The sequence below is a fragment of the Hydra vulgaris genome, chromosome 06 (assembly GCF_038396675.1).
Source record: "Hydra vulgaris chromosome 06, alternate assembly HydraT2T_AEP".
Taxonomy (NCBI): domain Eukaryota; kingdom Metazoa; phylum Cnidaria; class Hydrozoa; order Anthoathecata; family Hydridae; genus Hydra; species Hydra vulgaris.
In genome coordinates, this window is record NC_088925.1 from 34,375,391 (window position 1) to 34,403,267 (window position 27,877).

The following is a 27,877-nucleotide window of genomic DNA, read 5'->3' on the forward strand; positions in this document are numbered from 1 at the left end:
TATTTTGCAAATATTACATTATCAGGCCTTGTGATTAAGTTTTATGTGTTTATGCATTTCACATTTTTTGTAAGACTATGCTATTTACAACACACTAAAACTTTGTCTAAAGATATTTTTTTATCATTCTGATAAATAAAGTATTTAACATTTTAAAAACTACTCATCATTGTTACAAAAATTTTTAAAACTGCACACCATAATTACAAAAGCTTGAAAAGCTGCACACCATAATTACAAAAGTTTGAAAGACTGCACACCATAATTCCAAAAGCTTAAAAAACTGCACATCATAGTTACAAAAATTTTAAAAACTGCACACCATAATTGCAAAAGCTTGAAAAATTGCACACCATTGTTATACAATAATGTATATCATTATTGATATATATTATTGTATAACACTGCTTGAATACAATAATGTATATCATTATTTAAAAACAGTTATGTATATTATTTACAAATAACATAAAATTGTATTTAATAGAATCAGATAAATAAAAAGTTTAATTTTTATTAGGCCTTTATGTATCATTAAAAAAATTATTGCATGTTATGTTGTATATTTAAAAATTATTGTATGTTATAAATGTTGTATGTTTAAAAATTATTGTATGTTATAAATGTTGTATGTTTAAAAATTATTGTATGTTATAAATGTTGTATGTTTAAATTATATTGAATGTTTAACTATGTACAATTTATTATCTATTTTATTTTTTTAGTATCTAGCAAGCACCTAAATATTTATATTTTATATTTTGTTTGGGTATGGGTATTACAACAACAACTGCTAATGATATGTTGTATTCTACAAGTCTATGTAGTTTTAATTTTTTGCGACTTAATTTATATACATTTCTTAAAATATACATTTCTTATAATTAAAAATAATAAAAATAATAATAATAGACAAAAAATCAGTTGCTATGTAGCTAAACAATAGGGCACATTTACTTTTAATTTACTTAGCAATACTTTTAATATTTACTTAGCATTTATTTCAAGTATGTACGGTTAAAATAAGCTAGCCTATGTAAAATATATATAATCAAAATATAGCTCTTGCATTATCTAGTTTAAATTTACAAGAATCATAGAAGAAAAGTAATTTCTTTTTAAAGCCTGGTTTAAGTAATTAACGGATTGTGAGATATCCAATAAGTGCACAAGTATAATGACAATTAGCCTTTGGAGATCTTTGAGTACTTCATTAAGCCTTTTGATGTAATCAAAAAAAACTTTGTCTACCATCCATTTTCCATTTGTGAGAAATAAAATTTCGTTTTGACATCTATTTACTTTTTAAACACAAATAAATTTAAACTTAAGTAAACACAAATACATTTAAACTGATACAAGCATTACACAGTTCACAAATATAGGTTTTAGGTATAAAATGATATGACCCCGGAAGTTTTAATGGATTTAAGTCATTAATATCATATGTTTTAAGGATCTAACTTAAAAAAATCTAATGAGTCCTTTTTGAGAAAATTTAGTTTTAAAATTTGCAAAAATTTCATTATATTTTTTTAAAGATTTTTAATGGTTTTGTTTCTTTAATTAGTATTTAAATCAAAAGTATGGTTGATAAAACAATGTTTATTAATTTTTATGTTACATATTACAACACATTTAGTTAAAAAATCAATGACAAAAAATCTTTTATTACTATATTATAACTTTGACAAGGTTCTTTGATCACAGGTTTGCGTTACTAAAACCTCTGCAATTGTCTTGCTTCTTGTCAGATATTTTTTTGCTCATTTGGGAAACATTGATGTTGATGGCAGGCTTTATTTTAGCATGAGTTGCTTCAGAAGCCTGCTCTGAATATGTTCCAAGAGAATGACCTGATCTGGAGAAAAAGTCTTCTAAGTGTGCTATAATAGCATGCACTTTCCATGTGACAGTCAGATCCTTTTCAAGATACTAAAATAGCATAAAATATCAATCAAATATTTTTAAATTATGCTACTATAACATCTCTTTAAAAAAAGTATTTTGTATAAATTATTGTGAAATGTTAAAAAATGTTCAACATTATTAAAAGCAAAAAGAGACATTCTATAGCCTACATCCTTACAGTATTCTTGGGTAACCACATAAGATTGCGTAAATGCCTAAATGTAATCTTTGTAACTGGGATCCAAACTGTTTCCAAATGTCTCTTGAACTACTTCGCGGAACTTTCTCAAGGGTTCTAATAGAGGTAGTAGCTCTGCTGGTTACAGATTTTCCAGCTCATAGAATTGTTCTAGCATCCATTTTGAAGTATTTCCATCATAAGTTTCACTTAGATAACCTTTTCTTATACATCCTAAGCTTGAAACCCAAATCTCAAACTCAGGCTACAATTTGGTTAAGAATAATGACATGGTTTACAAGGCCCATCAGCATGTGAAGTTCTGACAAAGGTATAACATCTAACACCAATTTAGATTTGTCTTCTTCCTTGAACAAGCATGGCTTCACAACATTCTACGTAAAAATAATATTTATTAAAGTCTGATAAAATGTAGAGTTTTATAAGACAAAACTTTAAAACCACCTTGAAGTCCTGCATTCTTTTGTGTGGCAATCCAGCCTCGTAATACAGTATATACCAATCGTCTAACGATTTCAAAGTTCTAAGATCTCCAGCAGCAATAGTTGATGTACTTTCACACAGGAATGTTTTCCTCCGTGAGTCTAAAATAATTTATATAAGGCTCTTGAATTACATTTTATCAAGTAGTACATGTGTATGTGTTTAAGTAATGTAAAAAGTATAAATTTAGATTATAATATATAATACCGAAATTCCCAACAATATGTCGATGAGTTTCATATCTGATTCAAGAAAATATTTGCATTCATGCAGAATTAAGCTCTCAACAATCTGCAATAGCTTGTCATGGGTCTCTTGTAAGTTATCTGCATATGCAAGAATGACAGCCCTATTGATCCCAGAGTATGTTCCTTTGTCCCCCATGTCATCCTCTCTCTCATGTTTAGGGTCAAATATGTTGCAGATTACTTTCAATGAACCTCCACCTAAATTAAACATGAAATTTAGGGATTATTTTACTAAATACTATATTAAAAGAATGCTCATTTTATATCTGTCCCTCATTTTTAATTTTGGTTAATTGAATCAATTCCAACTCTGACAAAGATACAGTGGTAATTTTGACCTCTGAAATCCATGACAAAGTTGAGAAACTCTATAAGGTCTTCAACATAAGCAAGGTCTCTTGTAACTACTTTTGTAAGCCTATTGTTTATCTTCTCCTCAGCTTGAATAGTCTTGACATCATAAAAATCTGATAGGATCTTGCTCCTTTTATCAGTTTTGCCTCAATGAATGATTCAAATTTAATACCGCATTTTTGAAGCCCCTTCAACATCTGCTTATTCATATATTGACTAATTTGTTCATAAGAGTCAATAATCTCTTCAAATAATCTCTATATTTTTATTTCTAATTTTTATCTCTAATTATCTCTAATTTTTATCTCTAATTTTTTCTCTATATTTTTATCTCTAAATAATTGTCAATAATCTCTTCAAATTTCACTTTCCTGGTTTGTTCAATTGGTTTTCCAAGGATGACAGGAAGTACTGATCCTCCTGTAATAAAATTTATTAATTTATATATACATATTTAAAAATGTCTGATACTGAAAACACAAAAAGTGTCATTTCACATTTTATTTAGAGTATAATAGATAAGTAACCTAACCTGTTGAAATATTGATCTCTTCCCCAAGGTTTGTCTGTGAAGATGCATAGATGTTTTTGAGCAGAATTGAAGTAACTTGCTGTTGTACCTTTGATGATCTGCTGCATAGCTGGCTTGAAACATTTACCTTTTCCTGTCCAGGAGAACATTAGTGGGGTATACCTTTACCAAGATTACAAAAGCAGTAGAAGTGTATAAGTATTTAACATGTAGAAGTGTATAAGTATTTAACATGTGGAAGTGTATAAGTATTTAACATGTGGAAGTGTATAAGTATTTAACATGTAGAAGTGTAGAAGTATTTAACATGTGGAAGTGTAGAAGTATTTAACATGTAGAAGTGTATAAGTATTTAACATGTAGAAGTGTAGAAGTATTTAACATGTAAAAGTGTATAAGTATTTAACATGTGGAAGTGTATAAGTATTTAACATGTGGAAGTGTATAAGTATTTAACATGTAGAAGTGTAGAAGTATTTAACATGTAGAAGTGTATAAGTATTTAACATGTGGAAGTGTATAAGTATTTAACATGTGGAAGTGTAGAAGTATTTAACATGTGGAAGTGTAGAAGTATTTAACATGTGGAAGTGTATAAGTATTTAACATGTAGAAGTGTATAAGTATTTAACATGTGGAAGTGTAGAAGTATTTAATATGTGGAAGTGTATAAGTATTTAAGATGTAGAAGAAAAATATTTAGCTCAGTAATTACAAAAGTCTTTTGAAGAAAAACATTCATTTTTATACGAGTTTTTCTTTGGACTTTATGTTTTAGTTACTATTTATAAAAACAATGGTTTTAATCACTTTGCATTTCTTATTGTTCAATGATGTGTGTTAAAAACTTATTTAATCGACAAGTTCATTTGTTTAGCTTTCTATTGATATATAGTTTGTTTTGTGCGGTCTCAGAGGTAAAGTTTTGATTAAGATAGCTGGTAGCAAAAGAGTTAAAACTAATTAAACTGTTTAGTCTATAATGAATGAATGAATATAAGAATGAATGTCTATAAGAATTAATGAATGTATTATATATGATATATGATATGAATGAATCATTAAAATATATGCACAACTCAGCATAATTTCCTTTATTGTAATCGAGTTATGATTCCAACAACAGTGATTCATTAGTATCTCTAATGTCAAAATGTAATGATGTGTTCTATTTAAATTCGATAATGGAAAATCATACGATGTACTGAAGGATATACAATATACTGATACTAAGATATTAGTATACAAAATCATACGATATACTGAAGGATATATGATATACTGAAAGATATACGATATACTGATATACTAATGAAATTTTCATTTTTTATTCTTTAATTAAGTTAGTAAACCATATATTGATGTATATATGGTTTACTGGTAAACTTAAAATGGCTCTAATGCCATTGACCCTGCTAGCATTTAAGGTTATAACTTTTGCATTTCTCTTTTTGTGATTTTTTTCATGATGGTCCTTGGACTGATATCTTTTCCCTCTCAGCTGAAAAATGTGCCTCCTATGTAACTTTCTGGATTCAGGCAGAAATGGTACCTTTTATTCTTTCTTGTTGGTTCTAAGTCAAGCCTCATTCTACTCCATGGTTTTCACACTCTTGTGCAGCTGCTATATCTAATCGTAATCATTTTTTTTTTTTTATCTTTTTCAAAAATAACTCTATTTAGAATAAATGGCTATTTATAATCGCAAGAAATCGATGTAAAAAGATGCTGTCAGATGCGAAGTTTCATTATTCTAAGCTCACTAAATCTTGTATTTTATCTCAAAAGTTAGGCTCTAGAGACTTTTGGAAAATCTTCAACAGCATTGTTAACAAGGTTAGGTCTAACATTCCATTCTGTCATTCATGGGCCTGATCTTATTACCTCTCCAAAGGATAAGGCAAAACAATTTGCAACTTTTCTTCTAATGCAACTCTCAAATTTTATGGCCATTCTCTTCCTTCCATTCCAGTTAAACAGGTTAACGTATTGTTAGACATTATAATCACTTCAGCTTCCGTTGCTAAAGTCATATCTCGAATAAACTCTTCTATGTCTAGTGGTCCAGACAACATTCCTGTTGTAGTCTTACAAAATTGTTCTCCAGAACTCTCTTCAATTCTCTCTAAACTATTTAATAAATGCTTTACTGAGTCTTGTTTTCTTGTCTGCTGGAAAATAGCATCTGTTCTTCCAATTTTCAAAAACTCTGGTGAACATTCTAACCCTCCAATTATTGTCCAATCAGTCTTCTTTCTGTTATTAGCAAGGTCTTTGATAAAAAAATTTCTCACATCCCATCTTGACTCAAATAACTTACTGTCAGGCAATCAATATGGTTTTCGATCCTCTTGCTCTACGGCTGAATTGCTAACTGCAGTGGCTGAAAGATTTTATTGTGCATTAGATGGAGGCAGAGAGGCTGGGGCTGTTGCTCTTGACATATCTAAGGCTTTCAACAAAGTTTGGCATGCTGGTCTTCTCCATAAGCTTGTTTCATTTGGTGTATCTAGGAAAGTTTTTGAAATTATCAAATTGTTTCTTTCTAACTGCTTTATTAAAGTCATCCTCGAAAACCAACACTCTTCTTTATTTCCAGTAACTTCTGGGGTACCTCAAGGTTCCCTCTTTGATCCTGTTTTGTTTCCTATCCAGATTAACAATCTTTTCGACAACCTTACATCTAAAGTAGCTCTTTTTTGCTAATGACTCAACTTTATACCCTTTTCTTGACAAAAAGTCTTCTCTTTTCGATTGCTAAGAACAGCCGGCTGATCTAGGATCTGATCTCACTTCTGTAACAAATTGGGGCTCACAGAGGCTTGTATATTTTAACCCTAACAAAACTCAGTTATTTATTGCATAAAACTATCGCAGTACTGTCGACATTCCTATATTAATGAATTGCAACCCTTTCACTAAGTTCTCTTCTTTATATCTTCTTGGATTATTGTTACTACTGACCTTTTACATTATATGGCACAGATAAATAAAAATTGAAAAATTGAATAAGAAAGATTAGATTTATAATTTTTTAAGATTTAAAGATTAGATTTGAAAATCTAGAAAGTAGTTGTAATAATAACACTTTCAATATAAAAGAAATCGAACATATGCAGCTAAAGTAATACTTTTTAATAGATCAGCAGCAGAAAGTCGTCAGTTGTATGGGCATTCAGGACCTGTATTTGGTGTAAGTTTTAATCATGACAAAAGTTTCTTACTATCTTCTTCAGAAGATGGATCAGGTTAGTTTTTTATTAACATATACAACTTTAAGCATAACCGGCTTAAGTGCAATTTTTTGAGACAAACTTACTAAAGTGCAAACTTTTAAATTATTGCAGATTAATGCACTGAGTTTCTTACTTTTATTTTATGTTTAATACATGTAATCTGGGTTGCTTGTCTTATGTGCTGACTTTAAAATTCTTTGGTGTACATTTTTTTAGTTTGTATTTGTAAAGGTTTGCGCTTAGGCAAGTTTCTGTGTGGGTTACAGCCTACTTGTTCTGTTGCAAGCAAGTAGTTACCCATAATGCTATATTATCTGATAAGCATGTTTTAATTGGGTTTTCTTAAGAATCAGTTTATGGATCTCTCATATTTGTTTTGTTTTAATAACAATTATATATTATGATATGAAAGTGATTCCAAAGTTTATAAAAACAAGTTTATAAAATTTTAAAGTGTATTTCATATTAGTTTACTCTTTTACTGTATTGATATTTTATTAACCCCTTAAGGACCAGGCCCAAGATATCTCGGGTCATGCTATATGGTCCAAAAAGACGGAACCCGAGGTAACTCGGGCGGTCACATATTTTACGTTTCATTATGTATTAGCCTGAAATAATTCATGAAAATAATCTTATAACAATATTATTATATTAAATCAACTAATAATCAATTAAATTAATAATATTTAGATTTTAATAATACACAATTAAATTATTAAATATTTTATTTTGTTTACGTCTTATTAAATATTTTTTTATTATTATATTATTATATTTTCTCAGTTATATTATATTTTTTCCTTTATGTATCTATCTATATATCCATATGTATTTTACTAATATGTATCATTTTTACATTTTTTTGAATTAAAAAACAACATATTTATTAGGGTATATCATACTTTTGCATGATTTAATTTTCATTCAGTACGTCACTTTTCCTATGTATTCATAAACCCTGAGTTGAATGGTATAATTTATTTTGGTGAAAAAACAAGTCTAGCTACCGGGAAAACGTTTTTATCTTTCAAAATTATTGTGTTTTTTTACTAAATGATGACTGCTCATGTTATAAATGTACATAATAGTTATTTAAAATATAGTTTAACCCTATGCTTAATTTTTAAAATATGTTTTGAGTTTTCAACAATATTATTTTGTGTATCAGTATCAGTTAATATTCAAATATACTTTGAAAATATTATAATTACTATTTTAGATTTCATTTCAAATTAATTGCTATAATTGCTGTATTTATATCTTCCAGATTAATAATATATTAAAAAAAGAAAAATGGCATTATCAGTTAGCGAGAAAACCAGAAAATCGATTAACACCAAACTATGTGAGTATCTTGGAGGTCCTAAAAAGTTTCTCCAAACTGAATTTCCAACACTACGTGATTGTTTGCAGCAATGTCTAGATCTGCAGCGAAACAGAATACTAAAAATCCGCTTAACTTATCAATGCAAGAAACTTTTTCTAATGTTGCTAATGAAGTTGCAGAACGGTGGCTTATTTCCAACACAGAATTTAAAGAACCCATAGTTTGTGGAACTAAAGCAATAGCACTAAGAATTAATAGAAGTTGGTCTGCATTCTCTAAGATAGCTCGACACAAATCTCAAAAGGCAAACAAAAATCACTGGGAACCTAAACTTGATAAACTTTTAGGTATTGCTTTTTGCAAATGCAGAATCGCTTACAGCAGTGATAATGATGCCCCTTGCAACGAATCTTGTGATGACAGTGCTCAATGCTTTTGCAAATGTGACTTAAATTTAAGAATTCCTAAAAAAGAACTTATTTGGATAAAAACCCAGCGAGAAAAACAAGGCAGTGTTTCATGTATGCAAGAATTTGGTCTGGATCTTAAAGAGACTGCCAAACTTAAGTTAAAATGCTTACGCAAGTCAACTGATCAAGCAAAACTCACGCGACAACGTGAAGAAGCTTCGAAGTATAAATTAGAATCATTAATCTCTATTTATCCAACAGACGTTAGATTTGATGATGAAAGTACGGATGTTACAATAAAAATTAATAATAATTCCAATGATGCGATTGTCAGTGATAGCGATAAAGTCAGTGATAGCGAAGAGGACTCGACAATTGAAAATCAAGAGAGTTATGTCAAACGAAACTACCTTGATATTAGTAATGCTGCCGTTGCCTCTATCAGATTTGGTGTATCATCGACTGCTACTGCTGCTATCATTAATGGTCTACTGAAAAATATTATGAAGGCAGGGAAACTTGTTGAAGATAAAAAAAATCTCATATGTGATAATATGAAAGTTTTTTGTGCCAAAGAGTGTGCTATGAAGTATTCTAGAGTAGAAGAAAATTTCAACTGTAAAAGAAATATAGTTACTGGAATTTTTATTGATAGTAGAAAAGATAAAACTTTAGTTCTTATTCATGATAAAACCACAGGCACCTTCAGAAAAAAAATTATCAAATTAAATCATATAACTGTGACAGAAGAGCCTAGAGGTTGCTACCTTACTCATTATACACCAGATGTCAGAAATATCTAAACCAACCAAGCAATGTGCTATTGGATTATTCGACTGGTTAATGGAAAGAGGTTAAGATCTTAATCTCCAACTAATTGGCAGTGATATTACAAATGAAATGTTTGGATGGAAAGGTGGAATGCTTCATTTTGTGGAAGAGCTTCTCAATCAATAACTTTTTAGATCTTTTTGCTGGCTTCACATTAATGAGCTTCCATTTCGTCATATTATGGAAAAACTTGATGGACCAACTTCTTCAGATAATGGATGGAGTGGAGCAGTAGATAAACTGTTTTCCAAAGTTGAAAATCTTGAAAGAATTACTAAATTTACGCCAATTCCGTTTCTGGAGCCACTTGTTACTATAAGTGAAGATTTCTTAAAGAAAATGAGCACTGACAGTTTAGTCGCATGGAAGTATTTAAATGCAATATTAAAAGGAAAACTCGATCCTGAAGTAGCAGCTCTTAAATGTGGTAGATTGTCTCACAGTCAATGGGTTACTTGTGGCATAAGATGCGTGCTTCTCTATATGAGTAAACATGATCTTGAACCTGATAATACAGAGATCTTAAGACTGCTTGCAACTTGGGTGACTCAGGTTTATTTTCCAATGTTCTTTGAGATTAAAGTTAAGCATGACATTAAATATGGTTCTTGTCATCTTTTAAAGCTGTTTCAACTTTGGCAGAAGCAAGATGATGGGATTAAAGAAGCATCTAAACTTTATCTCAGAAGTGAATCTTGGTGGGCTCATCCTGAGAATATACTTGTCTCACTTCTCTGTTCTGATAACTCAAAACAAAGGTTATTTGTCGTTGACATAATATTGGCAGTTAGGGCGGGAAGTACTTGGCTTAACTGATGTTAGACCATTTAAAGTTCCGCAAACAATAAACCTTGATGCTTGTGACATCAATGAACTTATCGATTGGGAAAAAGAGGTCATCACTGAACCAATTTTCACTACAAATATGTCGTTAGTCCAACTCAATGCATTGATAGTTTCTCCCCTGCAGCTACCTCTATACTCATTACATACCCAAAGTTGCGAGAGAGCAGTCAAATTAGTTACAGAAGCAGCTCAATCAGTCTGTGGTTGGGATAAAAGAGATGGTTTTATAAGAACTCAATTGCGAAATCGCGAACTAATGCCTTTGTTTAAATCAAAAAAAGACTTTAAGTAATTTATTTAATTACTAATTTAATTACTTTTGCCACTAAGCCCCTTGCTCCTACTCTACCTCCTACCAGTGTGTGTATAAACATATATATACTAATTGTAATATATCTTGATCTTATAATCATAATAAAACTATCAAATATTGATAGAAGGAGGGGGGGGAGCGGAAGCCCTAGCCGTGCATTCTGGCTCAAGAATCCTGGAAGCTAAATGATAATCTTGTGTTTTATTACGCATGGTTTATTTTTTATCTAATATAATTTTTATTTTTATTATTAATTGACTAAAAACATTTAAAAATTAAGCTTTAGTTATAAAAGACTATTTTTTTAAAAAAAAACTAATTTTAAAACCAGTTTCCCGGTAGCTAGACATCAATATTTTGCAAAAACATTATTATATTTGAATTCCCCGTACCCAACTACATAGGAATCCAAGCGTGCTAGTCAAAATTCTGAAAATTTAATTTTTGGCTCAAGTATGATATACCCTAATATTTATGTATAAGAATAAAGTTTATTTTTAAAACAGACTTTTTTTTTTATTCTTAATATGCCAATATCTAAGCTCTAAGCATTAAAAAATAAATTGATTTTTTTGGTGCATTTATTCGAAAAAGTATCGGTCCTTAAGGGATTAATAAAATCTTTGAAAAGTTGTATTAAAGTTTTTTAAATTTGTAAAAAAGTTTATTATAAATAAATTCAATTGGGTTGTCTGTTTTATAAAAATTTTAACTAAAAATATTAGCGTTGCTTTAGCAAGTAGCATAAAACATCAAAAAGGCATTTTGAAAAAAATAAAAGACTTTTTTAAAATTGATTTAATCAATATTTAAAAAAAACTTTTCTATAAAATGAATATAAAAAACACTTTGACTGTTTATATTAAATAAATTGATTTTATTGAATCTTTAGTTATGGAGCGAATTATATAAAACAAGTAGGATGTTTTGTGAATTATATAAAAAAGTAATTATTGGGCAAACAAAAAAAAGTATAAAAATTTAAGTAAAGTAAAATGTGCAAGAAATTTTAAAATTACTCTACAAAAAAAAAAAAATCCATTGTATTTTAAATTTTTTTTTAGTTCGTTTATGGAGTATGCATACTTTTACAAACTTAGTATCATGGAAAGGTCACATTTATCCTGTTTGGGATGTCCAATTCAGGTAAATTAAATGATACATTTTTCCTGTTTAAGATGTCCAGCTCAGGTAAATTAAATGATACATATTAAATGAAAAAACAGTATTCAATAAAAAAAAATTAACAATTCCTTCAGAAAATATTTTAATACTTCCGTTGTTAGTTTGTTTTTAATTTTATCAAAAGTTAAAATTAATTTTAATGTAATTTAATTTCAATATTTAATTAAAATAACTAAATTAATTTTAATATTCTATTGAAATAACTTGCATTTATTATAATTTATTAATTTGATAAGTTCTTTAAATTAATAAATTTAATATATTTTTTATAAAAAATTTTAATTTTAAAGCATTTATTATTATTTTAATAAAGATAATCAAAACTTTTTATTCCTCTAATAAAATTTAACTATTTTATATTTAAGTCCACGTGGATATTATTTTGTTTCTGGCTCCTATGATCGTACAGCAAGGTTGTGGTGCACCGAAAGTTCTCAATCATTACGTATTTTTGCTGGCCACCTAAGTGATGTTAATGTATGTAGCGATTCTTTTTTTTAATTTTGTTTCAATACCGTTTTTTTTTTTAAATGATTTTTGTTTATAATAAATTCTTAATTATACACAATGTTTATGCAATAGACGCGTTGCTTTACATTTTAAAGCGCATGCGCATAAAACGACAGGCAAAACATTGTAAACTTTATTTTAAATCCTGCGTATTTTCACAAACATATTCTATATTATAACTACAATTGCATTTTACTTCCTTTTTCAATTCATGCCTGATTGTTGTTGTGCAGTTGGTTGTTCATATTGGAGAACTCCAAAAAGTAGACTCGAATTTTATAAAGTTCCTTCAGAAAATAAGCCAGAAAAACGAAGATTGTGGCATAAAGCGATAAGGCGCTCAAATAGGTCAGAATGCCAAATAAAAAATGCAAAAAATATCCAGTATTTTTTTTTATAATGGTAATTTTCTACATTATGTAATTTTTAATGTTATGAAGGAGTAAAATTATTTAAAGTAGCTCTTGTAAACGTCTTGCTATATTTATAACTTTCAGGGTTTTTTGTTAGGAAAGAATTCAAATAACTGTACAAGCCCTTCCTATGTTCCTAGCATATTTTTCTTTAAAAAAACTAGTGATACTTATCAACATCAAGTTAAATCACGATGGCTGAGACAAAAAAAATAGGGCAGAGATATCAGAAATTACCAAAACAAAATGAAAATAAAAATATAAATAAAACTTATCAAGATGACAACAATACCGATCTTTTAAATGTAGTAAATTTTCATGTAGAGGATGGAACTTCTTCTTGTCAAATCACTCAAAAATGTACACAAGGTAAAAAAAAATTGTAATAAATATGTTTACTTTTTTTTATCATAAATATTTTTCCGTTATATAGAATTGTTTTTATTTTGGTTTCGATATCATTTTTTTATTATTATTTTTTTAATTATTAGTTAAAAGTATTATTAGTTACTTTTATATTTTCTAGGTAAAAGTAAAAGAGAAATCACAAAAAATTCTAAAGTTTTAACTAATAAACTCAAAAGTTACAGTATGAATAAATCTAGAACAAATTTTGGTTTTATAAATTTAAAGAAATCAGAAAAAAAGTTTATGTTCTACACTGGTGTAATTACAGCTATTTTTAAATTTGTTTTGTCAGAAATTAATGTTAAACAACTTACTAAAATATTATCGATTGAAGATCATATATTAATAGTTTTAACGAAGTTGAAGATGGGTTTTTATAACAAAGATATTGCTTATAGATTTTATGTTAAGCCTGAAATAATATCTAAAATTTACAGGTCATGGTTGCCAAAGTTAGCAGAGTTGTTAGTAGATTTTATTGTATGGTCTAGTAAAGAAGTTTTGCCTAAAAAAATTTGCCTAAGTGTTTTAAAATTAACAAAAAACATCATGCATTATTGATTGCACAGAGATTTTTAATCAAAGACCATTTAACTTGCAAGCTAGAGCTCAGACTTGGTCAAATTATAAACATCATAATACCATAAAATATTTACTTGCGGTTGCTCCTCATGGAGCAATTTCTTATATTTCATATGGTTGAGGAGGAAGAGTATCAGATAAGCAATTAATGAACGACTGTGGCTTTTAAGACAATATAGAGGCAGGCAATATTATATTAGCTGATCAAGGTTTTACAATTGAAAAAGAACTTGCAGTGAGAGGAGCAGTGTTACAAGCACCTAGTTTTGCACATAAAAAATTGCAGTTACCAGCACATGAAGTTGATTGTTCACGCAAACTATCTTATGTAAGAATTCATGTTGAAAGAGTAATTGGTCGGATGCGGAAGTTTGACATCCTTAAAAAAACTATACCTATTTCACAAGTTGATGTGTTGGATGGAGTAATGTTGGTGATAACTGGGTTAGTTAATTTGAACATTGGTATTGTATAGCATAAAATACTGTAAAATATAATAAATATATGTAGCTATAAATATATAAGAATCCTAGGATAATATCTTGATAAAGCAACTTGATATTCTAATATTTATATGCTAGATCCTGATCAACTTTATAGGATATAGTTTACAAAGAAATTATTCTGACTTTTTTTTTTTATTTCTGACTGATAGGTTTTGATTGTTTATCAATAAAATTTCTTGCAGATTTACTTTGTTTGTTTTTTTTAATCTTTTTCAAATTGCGCTTTTTTTGAGACCCAGGAAATTAAAAATGATATTTAAGAAAAATTTGTGTGGTAATTTGGGTCCAAAAAATTACTTTTCTGTTTGAATAAAAAATCACAAACGCGTTTATTAATTTGTTACCAAATCAGACAAAAAAAAACCGGATCGTCATAAATTCAAATCAATCACAAAGTGCGTTCAAAGTGGGGCAACATGTGCAATGGGTACACTACCTCCCCACATTAATTGTTAGCCCAATAATTGTTGCCCCTCCCCCCATTAAGAGTGGGACAACGATTTTTGGGGCTTTTTTTGAAATTTATAGAGCTTTTTTTTTTAATAATTTGATAACAAGATTTCATATATATATCAAGTAAAACTTTTGATTTTTTTTTAATTTCATCTTGACTTTCATTAATAAGTGATGGCTCAAAAAGAGTAGTAATTGGTTCAGAAGTTAAGCTCATTTTCATCTGCAGTATCTGTATCACTACAGTTCCTTCCTTCATCAATCCACCAACTAACACTTTTTAAAACAACAGCTTTTGGTGCTAGTATATGTAAATTTTGAAACAACTCTTTTCTTTTTTCTGTCTGAATTTAGCTGGAACATTAGAAGTAAATCCTTTTAATTTTAAATCTATTTTTTTTGTGCAAAAGATGGCAAAGTATTTCTTGGTACTGGTTGATGAAAATTTATACATTTTAATGGAGCTGCTTCAACATTAGTATGAGACTTTTTCCATTCACATAATTTGTTTGTACAAGCTATTTTATTCAACTGTAGTTCACAACATGCTTGTAGCTTGAATAAAAGAGCAGCTATGTGACTGCAAAAAGATCCTGAATACAAAATAATAAAATTAAAATTAAAAAGATCCCAGCCTGAATACAAAATAATAAAATTAAAAAAGGTTATACTCACAGTTAATACATTTACTTTTTTAATAATTTTTTTTCTTATCTGCAAAACAAAAGTTATTATATACTTGTAAAAATGTTGGTTCGAAGACTAAATAATTTTTATAAACAATTGTTCTGATAAAAATAAGTCAATTATTTAACTTTTTTACCCTGCAACACAACTACAGTTGGCAGTAAAAGTCCAACTGTATGTATGGCAATCCATACTTCATACAAAATATGTTTTGAACCTTGTCATTGACTAGGAAATACCTAAATATGACAAAGTTATGTGTTTAATTTAATTCTGAAGATATTAAAACAAAAGAATTTATGATTGAAATTAATACCTCACACTTTGTGTAGCAAAATTCTGTAACCTCTATATCGTAATAAAAAACATCTTGAACATGGCCAATTAGAAAAAAATTATAAGCTTCCAACGATTTGTAGGCTCTAAGTTTATCTTTGGTAAACTCACTTGACGTTTCAATAAGATAGATGTGCATTTTGGGCCATGTTATATCTGGAAGTAATCTAATGTCATTACTCCAATCATCTTTAATAGAAAACGAATCTGGTAAAACCACACCATCGCATAATGTTAATTTACTTAAATAATTTTTTTTATCTTCATCATTTAATATATATAGAATACGGAGAAGAAAAAGCAGATGTCATTTTATTTACTTTTACTTAGTGTTAACTTCATTAAATGTTTTGGAAGTACGCAGGATTTGCAATAAAATTTTACAATGTTTTGCCTGTCGTTTTTTGCGCATGCGCTTTAAAATGCAAACAATGCAACCCGTCTATATGTACACACTATGGTTATTTAATTATATTTATGATTATTAATAATTATTATATTAATAATTATGATTAATAATATTATAACATAATAGTACAAACTAGTCAATTTAGATGAAATGATTAAAATATGAAAAGTCATAAATTTTGTTATTAAAAATCAACTATTAATGCATAAGTTTATTTTTGTAAAAGTTAAAAAATTTTTAATGAACAAAAATAAATGTAAATTTAGATTTATAAAAACATTTCATATTTCTTTTTTCTATAAAAATATAATGAAAAATGACTAAGAACCATGTAACTCAATATAAATAGAAAAAATGTGACAGTAACAAATACTATTAGGAAGAAATTTTTTTTACTACAAATTCAAAATAAAAACCAGGGGAAAGATGCCTATAATGGCTTGGCGCTTATGATGGTATATTTCCATAAATATTAGTTTTGGTCAAAAAGTTTTGATACCTACGTTTTTATATTGGCTTTATATTATTTTTGATGAAAATATGTACATTTTGCAGAAATATTGTTTTTACAATCAGCAAACATTAATTTTGATGAAAATAATTTTTTTGAATAAAATACATTTTGCAGCAATATTGCTTTTATAATCTGCAAACATCAATTTTGATGAAAATATGTAAATTTTGCGAAAATATTTTTTTTATAATCAGCAAACATTAATTTTAGGATATAACTTTAATCTTCTTATATATTTCAGATTATTAATTTTACTGAAATGATTTTTTTTTGCATTTTATCTACATGTTACTTATTTTATTGATACTTTTAAATGAGGCAAACAAAAAAATTTAAGTTTAAATAAAATTTAAATAAAATAACAGTTTAAATAAAATTCTTTTTTCTATGATGGCATATTGACAAAATGCACATGTTGGGGTTGTTATGCCATCATTTGACTAGGTTTATAAAACTACACGGTGTATGCATTATTAATATATACATTTTAATAATACAAAATAATGCAATAACTCTGAATTTTATAGAAAGTGTTTTATTTTAGGAACTTACAATAATTTTTTTATTTCTATAACGGGTGATGCGGAAGTTATCGGACAAAATAAAAACGTCAATAACTTATTTATAAATAAAAAAACAAACTACTATTATATTTTTTTTAAATAAAGCATTTATCTTTTAATAAAAATATATTATTTTTTATATGAAAAAACACCACCATCTTGGATTGTTTATCAACGTAATAGACATATTGGTCCATCCAATTTAGAGAATCTTTAGAATAATGAGAACTTGATGTATATGGCCAAAATAAATAGTTAAAGTTTCCATGATACTTGTGAATTAATGGAAGAAGTCGTTTTTCGAAACATTCATTAATATAGATTGATGAATTGATCGCTACAGCCTTGGAAGTGCGAAACAATGGCTCGGACATACCACGGTCAGATATGGCTATCCACATTAATAATTTTTTTGGAAATTTCTCTTTTCTTATAAAGCGAACACTTTCTGGGCATGTCTTTTTGTTGTTTGTGTAGTATCCAGAATTTCCAGGCATGTTGTCCCCTGCAAAACAAAAGTATTTTTCGTCATCGATGGCTAGAAGCGATTTTGTGTTATAGAGTTGGTTAACTAGTTTCCTGCTTCTTTTTTTTGCCTTTATTTGTTGTTTTATAGTGTATTTTAGAGTCTTTTCACATTTTCTATATTTAATATTCATTTTTTTTAACTGACGACCAATTGTTGATTGATTTACACCAAATTTAATACCTATTTTTCTCTGACTGACCCCTTTTCGATTGTTGACAAGTCTCGTTAATTCGGCTTTCTTTTCTCTAGTCCAGGATGTCGGACGACCAGGGTGCTTTCTATCAGAAAACGATTGAACAGTTTTAAGTCTTTTTAGGTTATCATATATTGTACTTTGAGCAAATCCTTCCTTTTCAAAATGATTTACGCTTTTTTTTTTTTTTTATATTAGGTTTATTTACAAAAAACATTTTTAATCGCTTTCGAAAAGATTCTCGTTCAGCTTTATTTAACCTCGTTTTAAATAATTGTGTTTCAAATAATAAAGTTTATATTTTATAGAACTTTATGCCTACACATAAAACCACAAAAATTAATTATTATGCTCAAATAATGAAATTAGGATTTGTCCGATAACTTCCGCATCACCCGTTATATACGGAATAGTAATCATTTCTTTTCCTGAAAATATATTCAATATTGACAAATCAGGGTTAAGTGCTGTGCAAAATAAATATCACAAAAAATATTAGCTACTAAAGTGTAAAATTAAACAGGTCCTCAGGGTAAAAGGGTAAAACTAAACAGGCACTCAGTAATCAGCTGATTATGGTCAGAATTTGACTGTAGTTGTATGTATACCTAAAAAACATTTGTGTTATCAATCTTCATTTTTCCTAGAAAAAAGGTTTAAAAAGTTGATTGAAAATTAGTTGATTGAAAAAGAAAAAAGTTTTTAAAAAGCTAAAGAAAAACTGTTACCTGAAAACAAAGAGGATAATAATACAAATAAAAAAAATGTTTTGTTTTTTATCTGATACAGCAGCTGTTTGAACTTTATTCACCAACAAAAAAAAACCTTGAATTTGTTGTCCAAAATTGTAACTCTTGATGTCATTGTTTATGTGCAGGCATAGAAAAAAATTTACTTGTGAATTATGTTAATAGGTTCTTTAATGATATGCTGTGTTATTGTTCATTAAAAAAATAAATAATTAAGCACTGTTTGTGTAATTTATTTAAAATATGTCATCATAAGAGCAGTTGGTTGCCTATGATGGCATACTTGTACTTTTTTTAAATAGAAATAGTTTATGTAAAAAAAAAATGTTGAAAATTCTGAACTATTATTGTTCTACATGTTATAGGGAATGCATCCAAGTTTATGTTTTAGGTCTTCAGGATATGGATTTTTTTGAAATGTCAAAGATAAGTATGCCATCATAGGCACCTAATAAAAACAAAAAATTTTATGAAAGCCTTTTATGTGGATGTAAGCTGCTAATTTATATTTCAACTTCATATTCTATGGTTTAGATTCAGTTTGCATGCTATTTATATATTTGTATTTGTTTATATTTTTATCCTCAAAGCATTTTGTGAATTGAATGAACTAGTAAATTAATAATTTTTATAAAGTGATTAGCTTTTTTTAACCACTTTGATGTTGTTGTTTTTTTGTTTTTGTTTACCTTTCCTATCTATGAGACACCATTATTACACCATTACACCAATACCTACTATTATAGTAAATAAAAGTTGAACAAATAATTTAATGTAAAAATTCAAAATTTTTATTTTATTTAAATTTTTTTTAGGTTATTGATTTTCATCCTAATAGCAATTATGTTGCAACTGGATCAGCTGATCGAACTGTGAGAATCTGGGATTTACAGACTGGTACTTCAGTGCGTTTATTTACAGGCCATAAAGTAAATTCTTGAATTTATTAAATTTATTTAGTAAATATATATATTTTTTTATATATTCACCTATCCTTTTTTTTTCTTAGTTGTTGTCATACCCTTCTTTTTCAACCCCATAGCTCTGAAACACACCCTTACAAGCAAACCTGTTGCACTGAGAACTAAGTTGGTTGTGGAATTTCCAAATATATGATGGATTTAAACTCCTCTCAAATTATTTTTAATTTTTGTACTTGTCCACACTATCTACAAGTAATAGCTTTAAAAACCTTTCCTTAGCCAAACTTTGTATGTGCAAAACACAAAGGTTTTGATATGGTAAAAAATTGCCCGCAAAAAAATTAATTATTTTCCTTTTGAAAAATAAGTAAAGAAAGCTCTGGAAGCTCTGTAGATTTGGTAATTATTTAATTTTTGAACTAAACACTTTTACAAAGTGATCACTCTACTACTAAACTGTTACCACTCAACCATCTGTACCAAGTAATACCATGCATCCATCTGTACCAAGTAATACCACACAACCATCTGCACAAATGAATATCACACAACCATTTGTATTAATTAATACAACAAAACTATCTGTACCAAGAAAATATAGGATAGCCAGCCAACTGGAAATCAGGGAAAAGTTAGGAAAATTTTTTCTAGTCAGGGAAATCAGGGAGTTATATTATTAATCTCTTTGTTGTTATTTTTATAAATTTTGAAGTTTATTCTGCTCCAGTGTTTTGAAAAAACACTGGAGCAGTAAAAAGCTTACTTCACTTCATAGTAATAATATAGAAAAGTCTGAAGCTTAAATTACAATTGTGTAACTTTTACAGTAAAAGAATATAAAAAAAATAAAAAATATTTATACAATATATAATATATATCTTTTATTTCTATTATTCTATTATTTTTTTCTTCAGAATATTTTTGGTATTTAACTAGGAAGCATTTACAAGCAAGAGGTAATTTAAAACTCACACTTAAAACTATAACTGAGTCAGGGAAAAATATGATAAGTCAGGGAAAAATCAGGGAATTTAATTGTACAAAGTGGCTGGCGACCGTGTAATACCACACAACCATCTGTACCAAATCATACCATACAACAATCTGCACATACCAAGTATTACCACACAACCATCTGTACCAAGTAATACTACACCACCATCTTTACATACCAAGCAATACCACACAACCAACTTTAAATACCAATTATTACTACAGAACCATCTGTTCATACCAAGTAATACCACTCAGCCATCTGCTCATATCAAGTAATACCTCACATTCATCTGTGGTATTGCTTGATCAATAAAAAGTAGTTAAAATTCTCCTTCAAAACCAAAAAACATTTTTTATTTATTTTTATTTTTTTATTTCGTTTGGCAATTTATTTTTTTTAATATTTTTATTTTTAATATCTCCTTAATTTTGTCAAAACATTTAAAGAAAAAAGATTTTAGTTGTAAAAAAGTTCATCAAACTTTTTTTCCATTACTAATTCTTTTCTTCAAATGATACTTTTCATATAAATTTCAAACTATATCTATAAGTGTTTTTTCTGCTTCCATTAAACTTAAATTTAAACCTATAGAAAAATGTTCATGGGATGATTTCTCTCAGTTACATTTTTTGAAGCTGCTATCCATTTTTTTCTAAAACCTTTTTTATCTGAAGTTTTTAATAAGATTTCTTTTATAATTGGCCAATAACTTTCAATAACTCGCTGCTCATGACAATTTTTAATAAATTACAAAATTCAAAAGTTTTAGGAGTAAAGTAAAATGTACTTTACAAACCACATTAGCAGAATGCTTGCTATAAAAGGAACTTAAGAGCAAATTTCTCAGTTTGAATATACTTGAATTTTTTGGCAACATACTTTTCAACTGATAAAAACATTGCTGAACTGGCAACCATGAAAAATCACCTTAGTAATAGGTTTCATTGTCTTCAATTATGCACAAGTTTTCTTGGATTAAAAATTTATGGAGCTCTTTTTAATAATAAATTGCTTTAATTTTTCCATTAATGGATCACTTTGGAGTTTGGTTTATATGATTGGCTTTATATTTTTGAAATCTAAGTACTTTTCTCTTAAAAGCTTGACTGCATTTAAAATTTCTCTGCAGCTGACATGGATTAGTCTTTATGGAGCAAATGATAGATTTTGTTTTATATTTATTTTTAAATTATTACTTTTTTCCACTTTCAGCTCCTCTTTCAATAGATTAAGTCTGTTTAAACAAATCCAGAACTGAGGATTAGATAAACATTGGTCAACTTTGAAATGTCAACTTGTAAAAATAAAGGATTTTGAAGAAAAATTTCTAAAACAATATTTCAACTTATTTTAATCGGATAACAATAATCAATACTTATTACAATAATACAATAATTTTAATATTAAAATCTTATAAATAATATAATAAATGTAATATATTGAGTCTAAAAAAATAAATAAATACAAGTTTTAAATTAAAAACTAGTCAATAAAAAACCAGAACTTGCATCTGATTTATTTATAAATTGCTTATAAAAGAAAACTTGTGTAACATAATTGAGTTAATTTAAAGATTGGATTTTGGGCAAATCGTCTATCTGGTATATGCGCCCTGCTCTTAAAGATTATGGTTTTTTTATCATAATTAAAATATGGGGCTTAGAAACCCAACAATAATCATCTCTACTTGGCCAGTGTAATGAAGTGTGAGATAAATGAGGATGCATGAATTTTACAAGGGCGTCTTCATTTCTTTCATCAACTTCAAATACCAAATCAACCTAGTTAGATATATTATATTTGCAGATATAATATTTTCATGCAATGATTTCTTAAAGATATTGTATTGAGCCAGTAAGGTTGAATGTTAGATTCCTCCTGCTCAGAGACTCTTTTGACATTTATGCTTGTTGCATCCTGCAAAATAAATTGATGCAAACTTCTTGTACCAGGTAAAGTCTTTGCATTATTCGATCGAAGAGTCAAAGATTTATGGACTAATAAAATAACTTCACCTTTTAAAATAAAGAAGTGGGCGCCAAATATTTTATTTTTTGAAAAATTGAACATTTTTTCAGTGTTCTGAATTTGTAGGTCAATTTGACATTGAAGACTAGCACTTGAAACAAGTCTTTTAACTGTTCCACCAATGCCATCACATGGTGACTTTCCATGTGATGTTGCAAAGAAATTCCATTCACATTGCATCCCAAAACTATGGCATGTTTTAAAAAATAGCATAAATTTAAAAAATGTTTGCAATTTTTGTACTGGCCAGCACAACCATCAGAGAAATAGCGGATTTTTGTGGTATTTGGAAACATTTCTTGTACAAATTGAGATTTTTTAAGAAATTGTTAAATAATATTTGAATTGTTAGAAAAGTTGAAAAATAATTTTTATAAACTTTTCAATTTAATCTTATAAATTAAAGTTAATAAAATATAAAACTTCTTAATACACTCTTCTGAATATATTTTCATATTTATATTTTTTTAGGCTGGTGTTCTGAGTGTTAAATTTTCGCCTGATGGGCGTCATCTTGTATCATCAGGTTAATAACTTATCTTTAACTAAATAGTTTTAGTTTTTATTTTATTTTACTCTTCATATTTTATTAAGTAAAAAAGATAATAATTTAAAATTTTTTTTATCTTAATTTTGATTTAATACCCAAGAATAGCGATTTAGTTTTCAATTAAACCTATAACCATTGATTTGTACTTACATGATAATACACTACTATCAACATTGATATGTAATTACATAAGAAAGTTTTTATTATTTTAGTAATAAAAACTTTCTGAACAGTTATCTGAAATGTAATTACATGAGTTACTTTCAGAAAAAAAAGCGCGAAAGTATTTGACCTTTATTGGTTAGAATCAATTGTATAATACGCACAATATCATGAAACCAAAAACAGTACCAATTGACATTAGATTCCAGCCATACATCAAGACACAAGGCTGCATATTGAACACATAAGATACACAACAATGCAATCAGCGAACTGAGTGTTTGTTTGGAAAACTGTTCAAAATGGTTTATGACAAAACTGAGTATGCTATTTCACCTGTCCTCTCATCAGCAATCTGTATGCTACTCAATGAACTTAACAGCTACTCATTATGAGTATATGGTGTTTGAGTGGTATTCATACGATGAGTGGTGTTTGAGCGGTATTCATATGATGAGTGGTGTTTGAGTCAAGTTGATTTGAAACAGTTTCAACAAGCTGAAGTACTGTTAATTACAGAGTATGAATTCTGTTATGAAGCTTCTTTATCAAGCTTTAGATATCCTACAGTGTGAAAAAGGTCTACATGGAATACCTGCTGCTAATTACAATAATTTTGAAAGAGAAAATGCTTCTTAAGAGTTCCTAAAAATAATTCCTTCTTCACAACAGCTCAATCAGTTGCAGCAAGCTAATGATGGCGATCATGGATAGCAGATTCAATTAGTACATCATGAATGTAGAATTACTAGCAGCAGCTGTTGTCCATCCAAAATTTAACATAGCTTGGATCAAGGACAATAAGCAAAAAAGAGTTGGTCTAGAATTCCTGGAGAACAAGACTTAACAACAGAAGCAGCTGGCTAAATACAGTAACTGTGCAAATGTAAGTTCATTATATAAAGCAGCTATATCTGAAATTGAAGATGAATTCTTTCAATTTGGATTGTCGCATTAAATATTTAAATTTATTATTTATATAATGTGACATGTGACAACCTTGTTACTATGTTTTATGGTAAAACCTCTTTATAAGTTGTTTTTTTTTGCCAACCTCTAGCAGAATAAGGTCAGCAAATTATTGCTGACATCATTTTTCCTAATTCCGAGGGCAGTGTATATTAATATTTAAATTTTGTTAAAATAAAAAACAACATTTATAATAGTACTTAAAGTTTTGTGCCATACACTGCAATCATCAGCCATACACTGCAATCATCAGCCATACACTGCAATCATCAGCAATACACTGTAATCATCAGCAATACACTGCAATCATCAGCAATACACTGCAATCATCAGCAATACACTGCAATCATCAGCAATACACTGCAATCATCAGCAATACACTGCAATCATCAGCAATACACTGCAATCATCAGCAATACACTGCAATCATCAGTAATACACTGCAATCATCAGCTATTAAATATATTTTTTTAAATGTTAGAAAAAAAACGTTTTAAAAAAACTCATTTACAAAAGAAAATATCTGACATTATAAAACACATAAATACATACTCCAGTATCAAAAGAGGAATTTGTTGGAATGTTGACACTTTGATAATATGTCTTCTTTTTTATTAGGCAGGATGTTTTTAATGTGGTATACAGTTTTAAACTGTATACCACATTGAAAACATTCTGCCTAATAAAAAATTACCACAATGTTTTTATCAAGGTAACTTGAGGTTGGTAGTTATAAAGGCCTAATAAAAAATACCACAAATGTTTTTAGTCAAGGTAACTTAAGGTTGGTAGTAATAAAGGTAACTTGAGGTTGGTAGTAATCAAGGTAACTTGAGGTTAGTATTTAAGTTTACAAGCATAGCCAGACTTTTTTTAATGCGTTTTTGTAAGGATACCTTTATTGAAAACAAATTCATTTACTGGTATGGCAGTCTTGATTCAACAGTGTGAGGGAGTCTTTTGATAATACTAGGTGGTTGGTTAGAACTGCAGTAAACCTAATTCAAATCATTTTCACATTTACGGTATGATTGAAATGAATTGTTACTGAGATCAGAAAGGTAAGTTGAGATAACTATTTTCATATTGCATAGGATGGAAATAAGAAGACCATTACTTTTAAAAATTTTTACAAAATGTTTTTTGATTTTCCCCATCTGTTTATTCTGCAATTTTTGTTTTTAACTATTGTCATGGCGATATAGACCAAAATCATCTCTATGATAATACTTCAAAATTTGAAATGAAAGAAAAATTCCGACTCGCATACCTCAGCACAATTCCTACTAACTCACATTCCTCAGCATCATTGCTATTCACATACCTCAGCGCCTTTCCTACTTAAGCATACCTCAGCACCATTCCTACTCATCCCTTAGCACCATTCCTACTAACTCACATGCCTCAGCACTATTCCTACTCCTATACTTCAGCACCATTCCTACTCACTTACCTCAGCACCATTCCTACTAACTCACATACCTCAGCACTATTCCTACTCACATACCTCAGCACCATGGTAAGAGTCTATTGTAACATCAGAAAATCCTCCTTTTTGCCTTATCTAGACTTCATTTTTGTTAAAAAGTAAAGATTTTTTTTGCTTATACTTCCTATTTCCTTTTTTGCTAAATTTTCTTTTAAAAAAGTTTTCTTTTAAAGTAAAAAAACGCCCAGAAGATCCATTTATCCTGATTTTATCATAAACATGGTTTTGTGAAACATGCTTTCCTTCATTATTTTTACATATTTATTCACTTTTATAAGAGTTTTATTTGATATTTATATTGATTTTACATCATTATATTGTCCAGAACATTATTTTAGTTTTATTGCAATACTCTAGTTTTGTTGCAGTATTCTAGTTATGTTGCAGTACTCTAGTTTTGTTGCAGTACTCTAGTTTTGTTGCAGTACTCTAGTTTTGTTGCAGTACTCTAGTTTTGTTGCAGTACTCTAGTTTTGTTGCAGTACTCTAGTTTTGTTGCAGTACTCTAGTTTTGTTGCTGTACTCTAGTTTTGTTGCAGTACTCTAGTTTTGTTGCTGTACTCTAGTTTTGTTGCAGTATTCTAGTTTTGTTGCAGTACTCTAGTTTTGTTGCAATGCTCTAGTTTTGTTGCTGTACTCTAGTTTTGTTGCAGTATTCTAGTTTTGTTGCAGTACTCTAGTTTTGTTGCAGTACTCTAGTTTTGTTGCAGTACTCTAGTTTTGTTGCAGTACTCTAGTTTTGTTGCAATATTCTAGTTATGTTGCAGTACTCTAGTTTTGTTGCAGTACTCTAGTTTTGTTGCAGTATTCTAGTTTTGTTGCAGTACTCTAGTTTTGTTGCAGTACTCTAGTTTTGTTGCAGTACTCTAGTTTTGTTGCAGTACTCTAGTTTTGTTGCAGTACTCTAGTTTTGTTGCTGTACTCTAGTTTTGTTGCAGTACTCTAGTTTTGTTGCTGTACTCTAGTTTTGTTGCAGTATTCTAGTTTTGTTGCAGTACTCTAGTTTTGTTGCAATGCTCTAGTTTTGTTGCTGTACTCTAGTTTTGTTGCAGTATTCTAGTTTTGTTGCAGTACTCTAGTTTTGTTGCAGTACTCTAGTTTTGTTGCAGTACTCTAGTTTTGTTGCAGTACTCTAGTTTTGTTGCAATATTCTAGTTATGTTGCAGTACTCTAGTTTTGTTGCAGTACTCTAGTTTTGTTGCAGTATTCTAGTTTTGTTGCAGTACTCTAGTTTTGTTGCAGTACTCTAGTTTTGTTGCAGTACTCTAGTTTTGTTGCAGTATTCTAGTTTTGTTGCAGTATTCTAGTTTTGTTGCTGTACTCTAGTTTTGTTGCAGTACTCTAGTTTTGTTGCAGTACTCTAGTTTTGTTGTAGTATTCTAGTTTTGTTGCAGTACTCTAGTTTTGTTGCAATATTCTTGTTATGTTGCAGTACTCTAGTTTTATTGCAAATGCTCTAGTTTTGTTGCAATATTCTAGTTTTGTTGCATTAAGTGTTTTTATAAGTTATTTAAATGGACTTAAAAAATATTTTTTTATTGTTGGTGTAAGTTTGAGTTCTAGCTTTAGAAGATTTATGCAGGTTTCAGGGAATTTTGTTTTACATAGATTTAAAATAACACTCAATAAAATGAATTTGATTTAACAAACATTTTTTTTCAAGATTTTTCAGTAATTTTTTGATTTTAAATATTTTTAATATTCAAACAGTATAATACAGACATTAGCAAGATGTCCTTTATACCTAAATAATATCTGCTCAATTTTAATAATTTTTTTACTTGGAAAGTTTAGGTGTTGATAAACGCATTATTCTTTGGGATATTGCTGAAGCAGCCCCTCTTGCTGAGTTTACTGGTCATTCGTCCACTGTTAATAGCTTGTGTTTTTCTCGAGAGGGACATATGCTTGCTTCAGGTATTATATTTATTTTAATGATTATTTGCTTTTAAAATATAAGATGATTTAACTATTTATTTAATTGTACTCTTAAAAATTATCAAAAAACTGGTCACTTAATTTTACAGTT

The 27,877-nt window shown here is 28.5% G+C and overlaps 1 protein-coding gene across 1 annotated transcript in view; it reads left to right on the forward strand.

Annotated features, from left to right (window-relative positions):
• Positions 1 to 27,877, forward strand: part of LOC100208823 (transcription initiation factor TFIID subunit 5) — an 88,412-nt gene that overhangs the window by 53,192 nt on the left and 7,343 nt on the right. Inside the window, exons 15-20 of the mRNA XM_065799929.1 lie at positions 6,869 to 6,975; positions 11,758 to 11,839; positions 12,244 to 12,355; positions 19,546 to 19,659; positions 23,150 to 23,204; positions 27,643 to 27,765. Of these exons, the coding sequence (XP_065656001.1) occupies positions 6,869 to 6,975; positions 11,758 to 11,839; positions 12,244 to 12,355; positions 19,546 to 19,659; positions 23,150 to 23,204; positions 27,643 to 27,765 (593 nt within the window). The remainder of the gene's footprint in view (positions 1 to 6,868; positions 6,976 to 11,757; positions 11,840 to 12,243; positions 12,356 to 19,545; positions 19,660 to 23,149; positions 23,205 to 27,642; positions 27,766 to 27,877) is intronic.